A 21567-nucleotide genomic window follows, 5' to 3' on the forward strand; every position below is an offset into this window, starting at 1 on the left:
AAATGACTATTCTTTAGAAAGAACCTTTAAACGGTTCTCTTTAATTACAAAAACAGCACAAGCTCATTTCTGCAAACTAGAAAAATACAGAGAAACACAAATAAGACACGGAAGTGTCTGTAATTTCTCCATGCAGAGAGCAAACCACTGTTAACCTATTGTGGTTTTATTACTATAGTTTTTTGTTTTCTATCCCTGTAAACATTCTAACATAATACACCATGACATTTTTTTCCTGTTATTAAATATTTTTCCATAACATGATTTATAATGCTTAACATGTCCAAGCAGAGTTCTCCATCATCTCACTGAACAGTGATTTACCAGAGGATTTAAACCAATCCTCTGTAGCTGGACACTTAGAGCTTTCCTGATTTTTCAGGAAAATATTTCTTTTTAAATATTTCTACAATTAATATCCTTGATTACGTCTTTAAAATAAAGCCCTAAAACCGGAGTTCAGATGTCAAAAGATAGCCCCATTTCAACCAGTTTAACCAAACTGTCTTCCAGAAAGTTTGTAATAATTTATAATCTTCCTAGAAATGTATTTTACTCAAACCCAATTTTCTTAATCTTGGCCCATTTGACAGGGAAACCTCGAGCTTCCCTGTTCTATCATCTGTATTTCTTGGATTATTAATAAACTAAATATTATTTCATCTGCTTATTAACTGCTTGTAGCTTTTGTGAACTGTCTACTCATGGTTATGGGCCATATTTCCATTGCGACATGTGTTCTTTTGAAAAATGTTTTCAAAACTATGTATAAGATAGACATAGTTTTAAAACTAGCCACCAAGATGCCAAAGCAGCTAAAAACCGTGGTCTTCACAAGAAGCATGAATGTATTCACAGGGCCTTATAACCTATCAGAAGTCCTCCACCCTGAGAACCTTCCAGGAGCTATAGTCCATTTTGTCTTGGTACCAATACTGGCTTCAGAGAAAATGAACTTCAGAGACTTTTAAATCTTATAACACAATAGGATACCAGAAAAGGAGATTTTATTCCTGACCTAAACGAATAGTCATTTGTGTGCCCTGGAGTGAAATAATATATTGTCTTATAATCGAGGAGAAACTGCAGGTGCTATTCTTGTCCTTATATTATTTAATACCTTTTCTGAACTCTTATCAAACCACTGGTTTGGCAATCTGGTTGACAATGGGTTTCCCTGAATTATGTCTTATTAAGAGGAGGAGGAATCAGGAAGTGGGGGCGGGGGGAGAGGGGGGAGGAGGGGGGAGGGAGGAGGAGGATGGGGAGGAGAGGAAAGGGCAGGAAGAGCAAAGAGGAGAACCCTTTGTCCTTTTTGCTGCTGTTTGCAATTTACTAAATTTTATTCAGTGTCCTGTGCATTCCAACATTACCTCTCACTCCACGAGCCTGTGCAGAATACACCACTTCCTGGGCGCTCTCTGGCAAGAGAGTTCTCAGAGAAACTACCAGCGCTTTTTATCTGATTTTCTTGTATCTGCCCATTGAGGCTGTTCAGGGGTCCACTTGGTAAACCACTGATCTCACAGCCTAGCTGCCCTTCTGAATTCCGCGTGGCTCTCTGAATTCCTCCTGCCTGCCAGAAGTCTGTTTGTCATCTTAAACCACCTTTTATTTTGCTAAAATAAAATGATTGAGTGGGGGAGGGCATGGGAACAGAAGCAGGTCCCACTGTGCTGGGTCCTCTCCTATCTTGTTAACATCATCTTTCTGTGAGCTGCCAGCAGCCCAGACCCCTCCGGAAGGGAAAAAATGAAACCCGCAGAATGTTGGAGTAAGTGATTATCCTCAGAGATCATTTAGTTCAACTTCATTTTACAGGTGAAAAATAATGAAAGAAGAACCCTCTGATCTTATGTTAATTATCTTACTGGCAATACAGGAAAGAGGCTAAAGCTACCTTTGTTCCTTGCTTCTTTGAAAAGTTAGATCCAAGAAGTACAGAAAGCAGTTATTTTCTGAGGCTCACTGAACTGAGAACCAAAACCAGTGATTTGGGGTGAGTGTGGGAAGGAAAGTGTTCTAACAGAAACACTGTCGAAATCTTAACTAGGTATTTCATACAGTCATGTTCATATTTTAAGAAGCAAATAGACAACGCCTCCCCTGTTCTTGATCTCCCTACCCATAAAAAGCAGTGTATTTTTTAAATTTATCAAAACCTCAGATTTTCAATTCATACAACACTGGTATGCAACACTCAAGAAAGAATTAAGGCTCTTTTATCTTCAAACCAAGCTTTTAGCTCCAAATCCTACACTTGGGTACTCATAGACCTGGAAGGTTCATCCTGGAAGGTCTGGAAGGTTCACCTGTAAGATCTGGAAGGTTCATCCTAGATCTCAGATTCAAGGCATCAAGTAAGAATCACTTGCCCAGGAAGACAAACAGCACTTGGTCATCTTCTCCTAGACCCCAGCTCCGCCGGCTGAGCCAGGCAACTCTCATCTACTGAGAAAAGCCTGCAGCTCAATAGCAGCTAAAGCACAGTTTCTTTCTGCTTCTTTTTTCTTCCTCTCTTTTCTCCATTCTTCTCCCCTTCACTTCAACCTTTCCCCCTTTTCTAAAATCTCGATCTAAACTCAGGAGTCTTCAAAAAAGAGACTCTGGGGAAGGAGGGTTGTTATACATATACATTCAGCACTGGGAAGAAAGGCGGGCATCAAAATAAAAAGAAGCAACAAGCGAATCTTGCTTTCCTTTTCTGCTCCGGAGGGTGTCTGCATTCACACTTGTAAAGGAAGCATTTCCTTGGGAGTGAATGTGAAGTCAGATCACTTTAAAAGTGCATCCCACAAAGTTCCCTGTTCATTACAAAGTAAAATAAAGGCTCTTCATCGCCACAGGCAGCGATGGCTTTCTGCTGAATGCCCATTTCAAATACATGGTCAATCTCCATAACCCCAACAGATTGTCAAAATGTACACCAAAATCCACTGAAATGCACCAGCTTTTTTAGTGCCTTCCATAGCACTCAAAAAATGTTTGTCTGGTGCGTATTTTAAGTAACAAATCAAAATATGCTTTTAAAAATAATATTACCTTAATCCTGTTACTCCCCAGAATATATCAAGCTAAAACACTTAATTTTCTTCCCAATATAAATGGGGGTGGGATGTGGGGGTAAATCCCCAAGGTGGTACTTTCTGTTTCTATCCAACCTGCCCCTTTATAGTCCAGTCCTTTTTACCATAGACCATTAAAAGACATGGCACAAAATGTGATTTTCTGGTGATGGATGGATATAGGATGGATGGATGGACAGATAAATAAATAAAATGGAACGAAGGACTACTTTAGTGGATGGAAATACACAGGGCACATGGAGGGTAGAATGAATCTGAATCTTGGAGGCCTAAATTTGAAGACTTGTGAAGCTGTCTGAGGGACTCCTAGGTATATGTTGTTGTTACTAAGCAACCCACTCATCCTCGTGGCCCGAAGCAGAAATTCCTATTCAGCCTGTTGCTGCTCGCTAAGGAATTTTTCCTGGACACGTTTGCCAAACCAATCACTACCCTGTTTCAGCTTAGACCTAATGTTTTTATAATTGAGCAGGAATCCTTGAATACCTTTTGAAAAGGAAGAGTGTACACATCCCAAAGTGAATGGCAGGGATCATGAGTGAGGACTCTAGGGCAAGGCTTGCCTTAAACTAAGAAGAAGTTAAAAGTAAACATTTCCCAAGGGTAAACTCAGTTGACTTGAACTAGATAGGGTGGCATCATCTACAGCCATCATCTTAACTCTTGGCTCAGGAAACAAGGATGGTCTGCTGATGCTTACAAGGCTAAAAGAACACAGCAAAGTTCACTGACTAAAGGAACGTTTACAATCAGATTCATATTTATCTCTCTGCACAGAAGATACGCATGTGTCAATTCCTATCCAAAAAAAAAAAAAAAAAAAATCAGGAAAGTGGCATCAGGAGACAGACCAAGAAGGGAGGGAAGGAGGGAAAAATAGGGAAAAAATATTGTGTCAGATTCAGGATGAAATAAGAGGGAAAATACTATTTAACCAAATTGTTTATTTTTTAACCTGAAATGTATGCCTAGTTGTATCAAAATCACAGAGAGCAAGCAAAGCATTTGTTTGAGTTACCTAGGACTTTTTAACAATGAGTTTTAATAACCTAACATCAAAATAATAATCTTGTTTAAAGGATCTGTAGATTTTAAACAAATACTTCGTGGGGTTCTTTGATTGTGTTTTTGCATAAATGTTTCTATGTATGTTTGACTTACTTGGCTATATGTTTAAATTCTCTTTTTGATTTTGCAGAATATAGTACAAATTGCTAGATACAGCTCTTCAGCACTGCTCTAGCACTGACTTTTAATCCTCCTTTAAATCAGATGGCACTGGGTGCATTTGAGTGACCTAGTCTCTGCAGTCAGTTTAAAATAGGATCTAATTATAGATCAACAGAGGGCCTAGTGCCATCTTATCAAGGTAATACTTAAAGCTACCATCTTAAAGCAGCCTACTTAAATACTTAAAGCAGCCCTAGAAATGAAACTGCAGCCACCATCCCATTAAATATTTCACCAAGGACCAACATCAGATCATACAGATCAGAACTTGTTATCTTTGTGCTATAAAACAGAACCTAATTTTAACGAAATAACTATGCCTAGAAAAATGAACACCAATTTTATGCTGTAATGTGAAATTATGGAAGGATGAGGTTGGCCTTCTAACTCCAACTCAGCTCCCCAGTGAGTGGGATCCAGCCTAAAATCCGAGCTTGACCTTTCAGCTCTGGGCCTGGCAGAAGCCCCCGTGGGGTGACATCACTCCAAATCAGGTGTTTAGCAGATCTGGAAATGTATGACCTGTCAAAAGGGTCCCATTCTTCCAGAAGGGACAGCTCAGCAAAACAATGAAAGTGAATGACATTGAGAGAAGGCCTAAGAACTCTTAATGAAGAACTCTTGGAAAAGAGAAAGAAAGAGAAGTCACTCAGTCATGTCTAACTCTGCGACCCCATGGACTGTAGCCTACACAGGCTCCTCCATCCATGGGATTTTCCAGGCAAGAATACTGGAGTGGGTTACCATTTCCTTCTCCAAAAAACTCTTAAACCCAAGTTAAAATGTTAGAAGCTAATCATTTAGAAGCAGTAATACTGAAGGTAAAACAAAGCCAACAGACTTCATTTCACATAAGCGAATATACCCCTGAAAAGTTGCTTATGAATCGAATTTATTAAAGTATTCACTTAAAGCATTAGCTTGTTAAATAATCCAGTGTAGATACCCTAGCCCCTCTCCCCACAGCTCTGGGGTGGGGCACATGGAATGTAGTTTTACCAAGTGCCTCAGGTGATATTTTTATGATCAGATGAGTTTGCAGTGATTTAAAGAATTCCTACGGACATTCCTATTACTAAGCACAACATGATTATCTTCAACCTTTTTTCCCCAATCAATCTAGACTTTCGTATTGTCTAGCAGTTTCTTATTTTTCAGGTAGATTAATTTTGCCTGTATATTGGTTTATTTCACCGAAGATGCAAAACTAAGGAAAGCACACTGTTTGCAGTGTCTCACTTCAGAACACAGTGGACCAGTCTCTTTTCTGACAGATACAGGTTTGCAGAAATTGAATGAGGGCAAGAGAAAGGGCAAGCCTTATTTCGCTAGAGGTTAATTTAGGGTTGGGACTCCTCTATAGCACAGATGGTAAAGAATCTGCCTGCAATGCAGGAGACCAGGGTTCAGTCCCTGGCTCAGGAAGATTCCCCAGAGAAGGAAATGGCAATCCACTCCAGTACTCTTGCCTGGAGAATCCCACAGACAGAGGACCCTGGCGGGCTACAGTCCAGAGGGTCACAAAGAGTTGGACACAAATAAATGACTAATACACATACACAATTTAGGGTTGAGATAGCCAGGACGGATGGTAGCTTAAAATAAGAGGTTTAAATAGGAATGTCAGAGCAATACCATGCAGGACCCTCTCCTTCAGTTCTAATTCCCTGGGCTCATCCAGAATGTGTACATTTTTTTCATCCCTAAATTAAGACATGTGCAAGACTTAATCCATTGCAGGGAATGGACTCTAGCCATTAAACTAGTGATATCTGAGGAAAGAAACAAGACTGACACTATTGGCTAATTCTTTATTTACTACCCTCTTGACCGCCACGACCATTTATAAGTATAGTGTTGTCTGGTTTTGAGTGTACAAGTGTCTGGACTATTAAGTAGGGAGTTGATTATGTTAGTTTACTTAATGGGACCACTGTCTGTCTACATCTCTGACTCACCCACACTGGGCTCCTTTCTGATCCTAGAATATGCTAAGCACTCTCCTACCTCAGGGCCTTTGCACTTGCTCTCCCATCTGCCTATAACACTCTTATTCCAAGTATCTTTGGTGCTTGAGCCCTCACTTCAGCTATCTGCTCAAAAGTCATCTCATCAGAAAGGCCATCCCTGACCACCTTATATAACATAATTCCCATTATTTGCAATCCCTTTAGCTGCTTTGCTTTCCTTAGAAGCATTTATCATCGTCTAACTTGTTATATATTTACTTCTTTATAGATTTCCTCTGTTTCCTGGCACTACAACGGTAGCACCATGATGGCAGGGAGTTTGTTCTATTTGCTAATGAATCTCAGTGCCAGGATCAATGGCATTGTTCAGTATATAGTGGCACTCAAGATATATTTGTTGAATAAATGAATGGGTATTTATAGTGCTTTGAGGAAGATATGGTTAACTTGGTGTTTGTGATCTTAAAAGATATTTTAGGGAATTCCCTCGCAATCCAGTGGTTAGGACTCTGCATTGTTACTGCCCTTGCCCAGGTTCTATCCCTAGTCAGGGAACTAAGATCCTGCAAGCCCTGTGGCATGGTAAAAAAAAAAGTATATAGCCAAATAGGAACATATACATTTATAAAACCAAAGAGTCAGTCAGTCAGTTCAGTCGCTCAATCGTCTCCGACTCTTTGCGACCCCATGAATCGCAGCACGCCACGCCTCCCTGTCCGTCACCAACTCCCGGAGTTCACTCAGACTCACGTCCATCAAGTCAGTGATGCCATCCAGCCATCTCATCCTCTGTCATCCCTTTCTCCTGCCCCCAATCCCTCCCAGCATCAGAGTCTTTTCCAGTGAGTCAACTCTTCACATGAGGTGGCCAAAGTACTGGAGCTTCAGCTTTAGCATCATTCCTTCCAAAGAAATCCCAGGGTTGATCTCCTTCAGAATGGACTGGTTGGATCTCCTTGCAGTCCAAGGGACTCTCAAGAGTCTTCTCCAACACCACAGTTCAAAAGCATCAGTTCTTCAGCGCTCAGCTTTCTTCACAGTCCAACTCTCACATCCATATATGACTACTGGAAAAACCATAGCCTTGACTAGACAGACCTTTGTTGTCAAAGTAATGTCTCTGCTTTTGAATATGCTATCTAAGTAGAAAGAGTAATTAAAATGTTTCACCCCATCAACTGAAAGATTACCCACCCACATAAGGCATCTATAAATTTGTTTATTTTTCTTTCTAGAATTATGGCTGGACTCCCTAGATAAAATGCACCGAAAGACTGAAGGTAATTGCCCTAAAGCTAAAGTGGGGTGGGTAGAGAGAAGGGGGACTTTTATAATGTCTGTTCAAGTCTCATCTTCTGCTGGATTGTGAAAGTTCCTTGAGGACATAGCCCACATTATGCATCTTTTTATTCTCCTATATACTTATCTGAATGTGTTGCAAATGGTAAGTAATCAGAAAACACATATAGGTAATGAAAAACACCTGTGAGTTTCAAATCATATATATTCTGAATATTTTGGCAGTAATGTAAGAGTTTCTAAATCCATCACTCTGCTGCTAGAACATACATGCTTGTTGACAAAGACCATAAATCTTCATAAAATGTTAGAAAGGGGGAGTAGAAAAATTTTAAATATGTACAAAGACAAACTGTCCTAAAAATACTTTGTTTTAAATAGCGATAGCATCAACATTGCAGAACATAAAAAGTAGATCGTTTGCATCTGAAAAGTTCACAGCTATAAAAAAGATGATGCTACTTCAGTCCAGACTTGCTGACTGGAATTATCTTCCTGTGCTATCCAAAAGCTTACCTACACTTTGATGGGTTTATAGAAAAAAAAAAAAAATCCTGTGTGTATTCTTTCAGGTTAGTTCCAGAAAATACAGACAAGCCTCCTACACAGATTTACTGTGAAGCTGATCAAGTTCAAGCTTCAGAATCCCCATTTGTTCTGGCAGGAAGCTCCAGAAAACAGGCTCATGTGTGTGGGTTGTTTTTTTTTTCTTTTGAGACCTCACCCCTACTCCACCTAACACACACAATTGCATAAGCTTCAAGCTCATAAAAACCTGGACCCATCCTGACAGCCCTCCATTAGAATATTAACATTAAGAAAACTAGGCTAGAATCTGCAGAAACAATCCAAAGATCATTTTTTAATGTCAAGCATTTCTCCATAGTCCCAGCAAAGAGAGGCGAATGGGGTTCAACAGTCTCTTTGGGGTACCATTAGTATTTCTTTTCCCTGGAAACAAAATGAAGTCTTGGAAACCATGACTAGATAAAAGTTACTTTCATTAAATGTAAGTATATATAACCCTAGATAGTTTTATCCATAGAAATTTGGTAATGTATCACAGTGAACTAGATTGCTAGTGTTCTAAACTTATTATTTCTTTAAATTTATTTTTAATTGACATTTAATTCACAGTCGATATGGTATTAGTTTCAAGCACACAACACAGTGATTTGATGTCTATATACTGCACACTCAGTGGCTAAGTTGTATCTTTGCTACTCCATGGACTGTAGCCCATCAGGCTCCTCTGTCCATAGAATTTTACAGGCAAGAAAATTGGAGCGGGTTGCCATTTCCTCCTTCAGAAGATCTTCCCTACCTAGGGATTGAACCCACGTCTCCTGAGTCTCCTGCACTGGCACCCGGACCTGGGAAGCCTGTGGACGAATACCTTACAAAATTATCCGCACAATAAATGTAGTTACTGTCCGCCACCAAAGTTAACACAACATTATTGACTATATTAGAACTTATCTTCAACACTAAATAAATTATCTTTATTGGTGCTAAGTACAACCGGTTAAAATATAAGCCCATCTGATTTCACTCTAAATTCCTTTGAGTCCCGTTGTATCACAAAACAAAGGGGTGCGACCAACTTCATATGATTTAATTAAGGAATTACAGTAAGTCTTATCCAATATTCAATAGATTTGCGACCATTTTTGACAAGAAGATGAAAACAAACAAACAAACAAAAACCCTGCTGCCATCTCGGCTTTTGGTTACTGAAGTTTTCAAACTCGGAGTAGTGAGTTCTTAAAGGTTAGAGAGAATTTAGCGGGAGGAAACGAGGATACACTCAATCACTACCCCGGTCCTACCCATCTCCCGCCCTCTTCTCGTCGTTTGCAACTAGGTCCATCCCTCCGGTGTATATAGTCGCAGCAGCTAATTTTTCACCAATGAGTAAAGTGGTACTAATACCTAGTTTGTTTTTTTCTTTTTTTAATATGCTAGCCTGTGATGTTAACTACGCCTACCCTACCCGGGGCTTAACTTTGGGGACGGTCCCCTCCATCCCTCCATAGGTCCGCGGGGCATTCGCGCTCCCCCGTCAAGGTCCCTCGATCCGAGAAGGTCCAGGGCCACCTGGCCAGGAGAAGCGCCCGGAGGAAGGTCTCCTTGAGGTGGCCACACCGCCGAGATAAAGCGACCGGGCAAGGCGGGAAGGTGGCCCCTACGCACTCCAATAGGACGCAGCCCGTTCCCAGCCGGGGACGCGCCCGACAGGAGGGGGAAGGGAGTGTCGCCACCGAATCCCAGGAAAGGCCGCGGGACCCACCTCCGGCTCCCCCTCGCTCCCGCCCTCGGCCCCACCTCCCCCAGCCTGCACAAAGCCGGCCCGGAGGCGGGGGCCAGGCCTGCTGGGAGGCCGCCCGGACGAGACGGGACCGGGGCCCGGCGCCCCGCGGCTCCGGCCGCCGTGCCCCGGCGCGTCTCCAGTTCCAGTCCCGGACGGGGCGGACGCTCCCCCCAGCTGGCCTTAGGAGGCGCGGGAAGCCGGGCTCCCCGCCTTTTCAGGCGACAGTCCCCCGGGGAGGCCAGGCGCACTCGCGCCGTCCCGCTAGCCACGCCCGAGGTGGCGGCCTCCAGCGCGCGGCGCCCGGGCCGTCGGGGCGGCGGAGGCCTGCCGGGCGTGGGGGTGACTCCCTAAGTCGCACGCGCCCCTTCGCGCCCAACCGTGGCACAAACTCTGGCCTCAAGTCGATCCCCCTCATTTCCGAAAGGCCCCCGTCCTCCCGCACCTGCGTAAGGTGGCCAAACAATGCGGGGGCGGGCAGGAGGGGCGGGGAGGCCTGGGGACGGGGGTGGGTTCGGCGCCCTTGGCCCCCGAGACCGCGGCCGGCCGGCGTCTGGCCTCCCGTCGGGGGCGCACACACGCACACCGTCCGGCCCGGTGCGGGAAGATGGCCGTTTCTGCTTTCAGGATAAAGGCTCTTTGTTGCGCTCACACAAAAGCCGCCAAGACCCGCTTTTCCAGCAGGCCCTTTGGGCAAATCGAAGGAACGCAGCTGAATTTTCCAAATGGCCCTGGGAGCCCGAAGCGGTGGGAGCAACTAAAAGAGAAGGGGAATAAGAGGCCTCCCGCCCCCTTCTACCGAAACCTCTGCCAATATCCAAGGATTCGTCCTGGGAGACCGGGGCTGAGATCATTCGTAAAGGGAGGAAGGAAAGAGGAAAACCTACTTTTACTATCAAGGCCCAAAGGGGATATTAAACATTCACATTCGTGCAGGGTTTCTCCCCTTAACCAGGGTAGAAACATAATCTGGAAAAGTCTGGATACACCAAAAAGAAAAAGAAAGAAAAAAAAAAAAAAACCAACAATAGCAACTTAAAAAAAAAATAATAACAAACCAGTTGCCATCAGCCCAAAGTGGTAGTAGCAGCAGCCGGCGCGTGTGATCCACTTACTTGTCCGACTCTTGTGACATGTTTGATCCAATGAACTCGCTCCCCTTTTCCTGGAGCCTCAGCCTCTGGTGAAACTGGACTTTCAAGTCTGTGCAGGTGAAGGTGTGTGAGAGCGCCCGAGATGGCAGAACAAGAGCTACAGGTAATTCTGCTTTTCCGTCCCCCCTCACCACTCTCGCTCGCTCGCCCGCTCGCGCCCTCACCTAGCCGGAAAGGTGGGATAAGGGGGGGCCCCCTCACATGGGGCCCGAGCTCGGAGGCGGCCGGGCGGCGCGGAGTCCCTCCCGAATGGTGGCAATGGGCAGCCACAGAGCAGAAAGTGGCGGACTTGGGCGGCCACAGGTAACTTTCTCGCAAGGAGCTGAATTCTTTCACTAAAGGGTACGAGCCCGAGGGACGAGCTGCGCGGTGATTGGCTGCGGGGCTCCCTCAGGTGAGCTGCCATTGGCAGAGGCGCGCTCAGGTAAGGCCCTTCTCCAAGTGCAGGTAACTCACTCCGAAGTTTACCTGAGTGGAGCGGCGGCACGCTTGCAGCCCAGCGGCGGGCCGTGGGAGCTGAGGGTCGGTGCTTGGAGCAGACTTCGTGCTATGTTTCCCTTCTTCCCGGAGGCCGGCCTGGGGTGAGAGGTTGGGGGACCTTGAAGGAGAGAAGTTAACCAGGAAAAAAATACAACCCAACACCTGCAACCACTAGGGATTGTGGGTCGAACGGAAGGACTAAGGAGAGCTGAACTCGGGTGTCCCAAGCCAACCGGAATCAAATGCGCAGCACAACCACGAGACTTTTAATACCCACATTAAGAGGACAGTGTTGGACAGTGTCGGAAAAGTACGGGACTGAAGTTTACGTTGTGCTCCGAGGGGTCGAAAAGCGCAAAGATCGCCAAGTCTGTTACGTAATTGCATTTTTAACATTCTTATCCACAACAAACAACATGTCATGTCCCAATGTGTAAAAGATACGGTGGACGGCTAGACTTATAAATAGATAAGCAGACACGACTTAGCGACCGAACAGCAGCAGCAGCATCCTTTCTTGACCTCGGCGGGTAGGGAGTGGCTGATTTTGACGGGATGAAGAAATTTGGTTGAACAGACACTCAAATGGCTCAAGCGCAACTCTTCCATCTCAATTCTGCAGCCCAGGATTGCAGAGCTGCAAACCACTGAATCCCTTCCATAAACCTATTGTCATTTGACGTTTCCAGGCAGGCATCAACATTTACATTGTAATTCAATAGACGCAGCAACTACAAAGGTGCTTTATCCTTCCAGCTTAATATGGTTGCTACGGAAACAATTCAGGATGAAACTGACTTTTTGCAGTTTTGTTGCCCCTGGTTGAGAGCAGCGAATTTGCAAACCTGTAATTTATAACCAATTCTTCCAATGAGTACTTGTGTAAATTCTGACAGTAATGTAGCCCATGCATATTAATTGTAGAAATAAAGAGGGCATGGAAATTTTATCATAATTTATTTCGAGTTATTACTACGTTGGCAGAGATGAAACAACTTCCATTTTAATCTGTATGGATCATATATTTCCTGCATATGATATTATGAGGCAAGGTTTGGCGGCTCCATGTTTCATTCTCAACAAATGAATTTTAGGATTTTTTTTTTCTTTTTAAATACAGTATAAGCACGCACACTATCTTTTTTAAGATAATACAATAAGGTAATGCAATACCTGCTTTCATGTACCTTCTTAACCTCCTGTCTAGAGGCTACCAAATTCCACTTTTAGCTGTCTATTCTGTCATTACCTTCCTATTTCTAGTAATTTACACAGCTATCCCTTGATTTATCAATTTTGATAACAGGTGCTTTGACCACCTGTTGCCTTAGATAAGGACTTAGCTCTTTCAAACCCTGTCCAGTTTCATCTTCCACCATTTTCCAATGCATCTCTTTCACAGCTTAGACACAGCAAGTAGTCAGTGAGTGTGCAAATACTAGTCACAACAGAACCAGCTACTGTACTATGCTTGTTTTCTTATTTTTAAAACAAGCTTTTATCTATTTGCTTAGTTTATGATGTTTCCAGTCGGATTTTTTTTTTCTACAACATGTCTATCAAATGACTGTCACATTTATTTTTCAAATGATCTATCAATCCTACCCCCCACACCCCCAAACATCCCTCTGAAAGTCCACTGCCCTTTTGTTCCAATGGAGATGAGTTCCTCTCTGGACCTGCTACTCAGTTGTCATCTTGGGACAGACAATCTGTCATCTCCAGAGTAAGAGCCCCATTTCTCTGTCATGTTAAAAGTTCGTCTTTCCTTAGGAAGATTCCCCAAATATCAGAAACGAGATGTCTTTTCTTCTGGGCCCTTCAGCATCTCAGGAGAAATATCTGCCATCCCTTGACTGCGGGTACGTTCACCTGGCTGCTGGTATTCTCAGAACAGGTCAGAAGAGATCCAGAGCAGTCACTGCTCAGTATGCAGTTTCTTTCTTTCCTGTAGGTGCTTACTCCTGCCCTTCTTTCTGCCAGATGCACAAGCCTCTCTCCTGTATCTCCTACTGTCACTGTAATCACCTGGCTGCAAGAAGTGGGACAGGGGACCTGAGGATCTAACAAGTCCAAATATCCACACTTACTCAGCTCTCAGCCTCTCACCTCTCTCTCACTTCTGGGATCCTGCGCCCTCTCCTCAGCATCTCTCTCATGATCTCTGGCATCTCCAAGACCCGGCCCAGTCTGGTGTTTTATAGAAGAATCTCTTGGACTGTTTCTATACTGACCTCTAAGATGTCATTAGAGTAGCTTCTGATGTTCTGTTAAACCAATTTCCACTCTTTTTAAACCAATTTCCACTCTTCCATTCATCCCTATCTTCCAGAATTGTGTTGAGATAGATCTTTTGCAGATGACTCCACATCCATCATCTTTGTCCCTGTGAACTTATCCTCTTACTTTCTTTTACTGTCCTTTTCAGGAGACAATGAACATAAGTATGGGTCCGTCTGCCATCTTTAATCTGAAGCCATTTCCAAAACCATCCATGTCAAAAAAACTTTACCAAAGTGTCCCAAATTTGTTTGTGCAAACAAAACTAGAATTTATGAGCCAACCTTGCCTTTTTTTGATCAGTGGTGCCCAAGATTCCTTTCTTTCTCACCAATATCTAACAACTCAGCCTTGACTGCATTGCTTAGTATGCCCTGTTTGACTACCTACTGCTATATCGTTTGGTTAGATTCATGAAGGAGAAGGTCCTCGTGAACAATTTAAAATCATCAACCATGAAGTTAACTCTGTTACCCAATTGAATTTTTTTTTTAATTTCTTTTTAAACTTTTTATTTTGTATTAACATTGGGGTATTAACAATGTTGTGATAGTTTCAGGTGAACAGTGGAGGGACTCAGCCATATGTATACTATTTATTTATTTACTTATTTTTGACTGTGCTGGGCCTTCATTGCTGCACGGGATTTTTCTAGTTGCAGGGGTTGGGCTGGGGGCTGTCCCCTCTTTGCTGCGGTGCTTGGGCTTCTCGCTACAGTGGCTTCTCTTGTGGAGGAACACATGCTCTAGCGCACACGGGCTTCAGTAATTCCCATGTGCGGGCTCAGTAGCTGTGGTTCCCGGGCTCTGGAGTACGGGCTCAAGTTGTGGTGCTCGGGCTTAGTTGCTTCAAAGCATGTGGAATCTTCCAAGACCAGGGATCAAACCCATGTCTCCTGCATCGGTAGGCAGATTCTTTACAGTGAGCCACCAAGGAAGCCCCAGGTTACCCAGTTGTTTTGATTCTGTTGGCAAAATAGTTCTAAGTGACTCTGAAACCTTGCCACACCCAACATGAGAATGTCCTTCTCTCTCTTTCTCAAACATCTTTCTCCATAAACTCTTAAGTGCAGCAGTCATTCCCAATGTGTGGTCCCTGGATGGACCATCAACATCAGATTACCTGGGAGCTTGTGAAAAATGCAAATTCACCAACTCACCCCAGGCCTCAAGAAACTCATGGAGGTGGACAGCAGTCTGTGTGTCTAGCAAGTCCTCCAGGTGATTGTGATGCAGGTTAGAGTTTGAAACGCATCAGTACCAAATGCTGATGGGAGGAAGTAGCACCTCAGTAGCCATTGAAAGCCATCATTGTAAATTATGCTGAATTTGGAGTTTTCCAGCAACTTGTAGCAACCATGGGGTAGGCAGTCGATTTTACCTGTCTGGATTATTTTATTCCTAATCTAGTGACTGTTTATGTAATGGTTGACTATTATTCTCAGTTGGAGCAGTTAGTGCATTTTTTAAAAACAGCCTGTGATCTGCTACATTATTTGTCATACCTTCAGGAATTTCAGCACAGGTTAGTGTCTGATGTCATTTTATGTGGCAGCAACAAAGTAAATTCTCATGTAAAAAGCTAGCGATAAGAAAAAGCTAGTGTTTTTAAACTATTTCATTTATGAGATTAAAGTTTTAGTTAAATTTCTAGGGGAGAAAAACTATTATCATTTTAATGTTTACTTCTGTTATCATTTTAATGGTGATTTTTAGCATCTATTATAATGGCCAATGCCATTTTCCTAAATTAAAACTTTAGTATTTGCTACCAAATTGTTACTTTATTATGTCTTTTTTTCCCCTCAGTTGTTTTGACTCCGCAAAAATCAGTAGATGCTACCCCATAGCCAACTCATCCCCATAGTGCCCTGAGTGAAGACAAGTCAGTTTAGATATATGATGTATTAAAACCCACTACCTAAGGCTCCAGGGAGTGAGAAGAACAGCCATCAGATGTTAAATCTCTTATAATGAGATGTGGGGAGAAGAATACTGCTTCTGTGGCATATGGGCAGAAACACCAAGTTTGTTTTTAAATCGTATGTATATACATATATATAATTTATATATATATATTAATATATGTATTATATTTATCTATTTGGCTGCATCAGGTCTTAGTTGCAGCACATGGACTTAGTTGCCCTGCAGTATGTAGGATCTTAGTTCCCAGACCAGAGATTGAACCTGTGTACCCTGCATGAAAGATGGTTTTTAATCACTGGGCCACCAGAGTTAGTGAAAGTGAAAGTTAAGTCGCTCAGTCATGTCCGACTCTTTGCGACCCCGTGGACTGTAGCTCTCCAGGCTTCTCCGTCCATGGGATTCTCCAGGCAAGAATACTGGAGTGGGTTGCTATTTCCTTCTCCAAGAAGTTCCTAGAAATACCAGATTTCTAGGAACCATCAATTGAATCTGCTTTGCTGCTTTTCACCCACTGAATGTCATATACAGAGCCACTAAAGCACATTGAATCTACTGTGGTAGATGACTGGTGGTATCTCCTAGGTTGCTTCACACTATAAAAATACTGTTTTTTTGTTTGGCTTTTATCCCCAAGAAGTAACCTTGTAAAGAATGAAATGTACCTGGGTGTCTGAATTTGAAATCAACATAGAAATATATAACTTAACCAACTAAGCTTTAAATGGCACTTTTCTTACTGTTTGGGGCCACTTCTATTTTTCATAGTTGTATGGATATGTATATTTGCATTGACACTGTTTCCATGAAGACTCTGAAACTAGCAGTGTGGACTTCAGCTAGTAGCCTGAAGTAGCACATCTCCTTCAGGAAAGTGAAGGTTTCTGTTTCTTGGGCTGGTCATTGGTAACTCTTCAACAGAAGGGTGGTCCTGTTAAAACATACTGCATTGAACACATATCTTTATCTCTACTTCTTCCTAAAGTCCCACTGTTGGAAGAATATGAGAGGAGATGAGATGGTTTAAGATAACAAAATTTGGAAGGTGGAAAAAAAGTGGAAAGTGACTGAAGGAGTAGAAACTGATTTAGCTGAACTGAGAAAGATGAACCGGAGCATCTGTAGACAGGATCAAGCCTGTTTAGTCTGTAGAACCTCATAAAGACATAGAAAATCAAATTTCTAATTGTCATTGAAGGTGGGAGCTAGTGGAAGGACTGAAACCAGAGGAATAGATTAACATTTTTAATTCAAAGCTGTTAGACCCTCTAGGTCCCCTTGCCTCCCCACCCCACCCCTGGTATAATCAAGCTTCTATCTGTATTAATTTGCTTGTCATTCAGTTACTAAGTCATGTCAAACTCTTTGTGACCCCATGGACTATAGTATGCCAGGCTCCTCTGTCCTTCACCATCTCCCAGAGTTTGCTCAAACTCATGTCCATTGAATCGGTGATACCATCCAACCAGCTCGTCCTCTGTCATCACCCCCATCATCCTCCTGCCTTCAGTCTTTCCCAGCATCAGGGTCTTTCCCAATGAGTGAGCCCTTCGCATCAGGTGGCCACAATATTAAAGCTTCAACTTCAGCATCAGTCCTTCCAGTGAATATTCAGTGTAGATTTCTTTGAGGATTGATTGGTTTGATCTTGCAGTTCAAGGGACTCTCAAGAGTCTTTTCCAGCACCATAATTTGAAAACATCAATTTTTTGGCACTCAACCTTCTTTACAGTCCAACTCTTACATCCGTACATGACTACTAGAAAAACCATAGCTTTGATTATACGGACCTTTGTTGGCAAAGCTAGGGCTACTGTAAAAACTACCACACGTCATGTGGATTAAACAAGAGGAATATATTTTCTCACAGTTCTGGAGGCTACAAGTCCAAGGTTAAGGTTTCAGCAGGGTTGGTTTCATTCTGAAGCCTCTCTGCTTGACTTACAGGTGGCCGTCACTGGCTCTGTCCTCACAGAGCCTGTTCACTGTGACACGCACGTGTCCTAATCTTCTCTTCTTATAAGGACGCTGGTGATGTTGAATTAGGGCCCACACATATGACCTCATCTTACCTTAATTGCCTTTTTAGAAGCCCTGTCTCCAAACACAGGCACATTCGGAGGTAAGGCCATACCTTGGAGTTATTGGAGGTTTAGTTCCAGAGCACCTCAATAAAGTGAATATTGCAATAATGCAAGTCACATGAATTCTTTGCTTTCCCAGTACATACAAAAGCTCCGTTTACACTATATTGTAATCTATTAATTGTGCAATGGCATTATGTCTAAGAAAACAATGTGCATACTTTTAAGTAAAAAATACTTCATTGAAGTCATCCCCTGCTCAACAGCATAGGACTAAATAATGGTTTGTCTTTTTTTTTCTTTTCTTTTTTTTTCTTCCAACATATCTATCCTTTTCCCAGATCAAGACGTACTCCAGAAAAAATAATTTAGTTTTTATGTTGAAATAAGACGTTTTGTACCTTTTATTTTCATGTGCTGCTGCTGCTGCTGCTAAGTTGCTTCAGTCGTGTCTGACTCTGTGCGACCCCATAGACGGCAACCCACCAGGCTCCCTCGTCCCTGGCATTCTCCAGGCAAGAACACTGGAGTGGGTTGCCATTTCCTTCTCCAATGCATGAAAGTGAAAAGTGAAAGTGAAGTCGCTCAGTCATGTCTGACTCTTCAAGAGCCCATGGACTGCAACCTATCTGGCTCCTCCGTCCATGGGATTTTCCAGGCAAGAGTACTGGAGTAGGCTGCCATCACCTTCTCTGTTTATTTTCATGTAGAATACCACAATTTATTGCTTAAAAAAAATACTTTATTGTTAAAATGCTAGCCATCATCTGAGCCTTCATTAAGTAATCTTTTTGTTGGTGGAGAGTCTTGCCTAGGTGTTGATGGCTGCTGACTAATCAGAGTGGTGGTTGCTGAAGGTTTGGGTGGCTGTGACGACTTAAAATAAGACAACAGTGAAGTTTGCTACATCAATTGACTCTTCCTTTCACAAAGAAATTGCTTGGTAGCATGCAGTACTGTTTAATAGCAAGAACTTCCTTTAAAACTAGAGTCAATCCTCTCGAGTCTTGCTATTGCTTTACCAGCTAAGTTTTTGTCATATTTTAAACCCTTGTCATTTCAACAATCTTCATAACATCTTCACCAGGGGTAGATTCCATCTCAAGAAATCACTTTCTTTGCTCAACCATAAGAAGCAACTCGGCATTCATGAAAGTTTTATCATGAGATTGCAGCAACTCAGTCACATCTTCAGGGTCTACTTCTATTTCTGATTCTCTTGCTATTTCCACCACATCTGCAGTTATTTCCTTCACGGAAATCTTTTTCTTTTAATTTGTTTTTGAACAGAGAATAATTGCTTTACAATGTTGTGTGGGTTTCTGCCATATAACAACATGAATCAGCTATAAGTATACATATATCCCCTCCCTCTTGAACCTCCCTCCCACCCATCCCATCCCACCCCTCTAGGTTGTCACAGAGCACCAGGTTGAGCTCCCTGTGTTTTATAGCAGCTTCCCACTAGCTATCTGTTTTACATGTGGTAATGCATATGTTTCAATGCTATTGTCTCAATTCCTCCCACCTTCTCCTTCTCCCACTGTGTACACAAGTCTGTTCTCTATGTCTGCATCTCCATTACTGCCCTCCAAATAGGTTCATCAGTACCATTTTTCTAGATTCCATACATATGCGTTAATATGTAATACTTGTTTTTCTGACTTCACTCTATAACAGGCTCTAGGTTCATCCATCTCAATTCAACTGGCTGAAATGTATTCCTTTTTATGGCTGAGTAATATTGTATTGTATATATGTACCACAATTTCTTTATCCATTCATCTGTCAATGAACATCTAAGTTACTTCCCTGTACTGGCCATACTACAATGAATGTTGGGGTACATGTGTGTTTTTGAATAATGGTTTTTCTCAGGATATATGCTCAGTAGTAGGAGTGTTGAGTCATATGGTAGTTTTATTCCTGGTTTTTTAAGGATTCTCCATACTGTTCTTCATAATGACTGCATCAATTTATATTCCCACCAACACTGTAAGAAGGTTCCATTTTTTCCACATCCTCTCCAGCGTTTATTGTTTGTAAATTTTTTGATGATGGCCATTCTGACCATGTGAGGTGATATTTCATTGTAGTTTTGACTTGCATTTCTCTAATAATAAGCGATGTTGAGCATCTGTATGTCTTCTTTAGAGAAATGTCTGTTTAGGTCTTCTGCCCATTTTTTGATTGGAGACTGTTTTTCTGATACTGAGCTGCATGAGCCACTTGTATATTTTGGAGATTAATCCTTTGTCAGTTGCTTCATTTGCAATTATTTTCTTCCTTTTTGAGGGTTGTCTTTTCATTTTGTTTATATTTGTTTTCATTTTCCTTTGGTGTGCAGAAGCTTTTAAGTTTAACTAAGTCCCATTTGTTCAGTTTTGTTTTTATTTCCATTACTCTAGGAGGTAGGTCAAAGAAGATCTTGCTGTGATTTATGTCAAAGAGCCTTCTCTGAAATCATGAATGCCTCAAAGTCATTCATGAGGGTTGGAACCAACCTTTACGCAACTCCTGTTTTTGTATTTTGGGTTTTTTAATTAATTAGTTTTGCTTTTTGACTGCGCTGGGTCTTTGTTGCTGCTCGCAGGCTTCTGTCCCGTTGTGGCGGGCAGGGCATTCTCTCCCCTGTGGTGTGCCGGCTTCTCACGGTGGTTCTCTTACTGCAGAGCACAGCCTCTAGGTGTGTGGGCTTCCGTGGTCATGGCACACAGGGTTAGCTGCTCCACAGCATGTGGGATCTCCCCTCACCAAGCATCAAACCCATGTCCATCCCTTGCATTGGCAGGTGGATTCTTAACCACTGGGTCATCAGAGAAGTCCTTCCTAACTCCTGTTAATATTGATATTTTGACCTTTTTTCCATGAGTCACCTCATCTTAATGTTCCTAATGACTGTTTTTAATGGCATCCAGAATGACGAATCCTTTCCTGAAGGTTTTTCATTTACTTTGTCCAGATTCATGAGAAGAATTGTTGTCTATGGAGCTTTAGTCTTACACGGTGTGTTTCTTACTTAGTAAGACTTGAAGGTTCAAACAACTCCTTGATCCACGGGCTGCAAAATGGATATCGTCTTCGGAGGCATGAAACGTTCATCTCTTTGTATGCCTCCACCAGAGCTCTTAGGTAACCAGGTGCATCTTCAGTGAGCATCAGTATTTTGAAATTAATCTCTTTTTTTCTGAGCAGTAGGTCTCAACAGTGGCTTGCTGCTGCTGCTAAGTCACTTCAGTCGTGTCTGACTCTGTGCGACCCCATAGACAGCAGCCCACCAGGCTCCACCGTCCATGGGATTTTCCAGGCAAGAGTACTGGAGAGGGGTGCCATTGCCTTCTCTGCAACGGTGTCTTAGAATATTCAGTTAGCCACGTTGTAAACACATATGCAATCGTACAAGCTCTTTGTTCCATTTACTGAGCACAGTCAAAGTAGATTTAGGATAGTTCTTAAGGGCCTGAGGATTTTCAGAGTGGTTGATGAGCATTGACTTCAGCGTCAAGTCACCAGCTGTGTAAACCTCTTCTTTGAGAGTTTGCCTGTCCTTTGAAGCTTTGAAACCAGTTGTTGACTTCTCTCTGGCTGTGAAAGTTCTAGATGGCATCTTCTTCCAATATAAGGGTTTTTCATCTACATCGAAAGTTTGATGTTTAGAGTAGCCATCTTTGTTAATTATCTTAGCTAGATCTTCTTATAACTTGCTGCAGCTTCTATATCAGCACTTGTTGCTTCATCTTGCACATTTATG

The 21567-nt window shown here is 42.5% G+C and overlaps 1 protein-coding gene, 1 long non-coding RNA gene and 1 other non-coding gene across 4 annotated transcripts in view; 1 reads left to right on the forward strand and 2 right to left on the reverse strand.

Moving 5' to 3' along the window:
• GRHL2 (grainyhead like transcription factor 2) overlaps nucleotides 1–11337 on the reverse strand; it is a 169293-nt gene extending 157956 nt beyond the window's left edge. For both annotated transcript variants that reach the window (XM_040261981.1, XM_040261980.1), the window contains exon 1: nucleotides 11009–11337. In XM_040261981.1, coding sequence (XP_040117915.1) covers nucleotides 11009–11028 — 20 coding nt within the window. In that variant the 5' untranslated portion in view covers nucleotides 11029–11337. The remainder of the gene's footprint in view (nucleotides 1–11008) is intronic.
• LOC120878982 overlaps nucleotides 11101–21567 on the forward strand; it is a 34743-nt gene continuing 24276 nt past the window's right edge. The window contains exon 1 of the long non-coding RNA XR_005724680.1: nucleotides 11101–11150. This is a non-coding gene — a long non-coding RNA (uncharacterized LOC120878982). The remainder of the gene's footprint in view (nucleotides 11151–21567) is intronic.
• Nucleotides 15614–15761, reverse strand: LOC120879177. The gene has a single exon (XR_005724741.1). It is a non-coding gene; the product is annotated as a small nucleolar RNA SNORA79 (small nucleolar RNA).

This window comes from Oryx dammah, unplaced genomic scaffold (genome assembly GCF_014754425.2).
Source record: "Oryx dammah isolate SB20612 unplaced genomic scaffold, SCBI_Odam_1.1 HiC_scaffold_19, whole genome shotgun sequence".
In the NCBI taxonomy this organism is placed as follows: Eukaryota; Metazoa; Chordata; class Mammalia; order Artiodactyla; family Bovidae; genus Oryx; species Oryx dammah.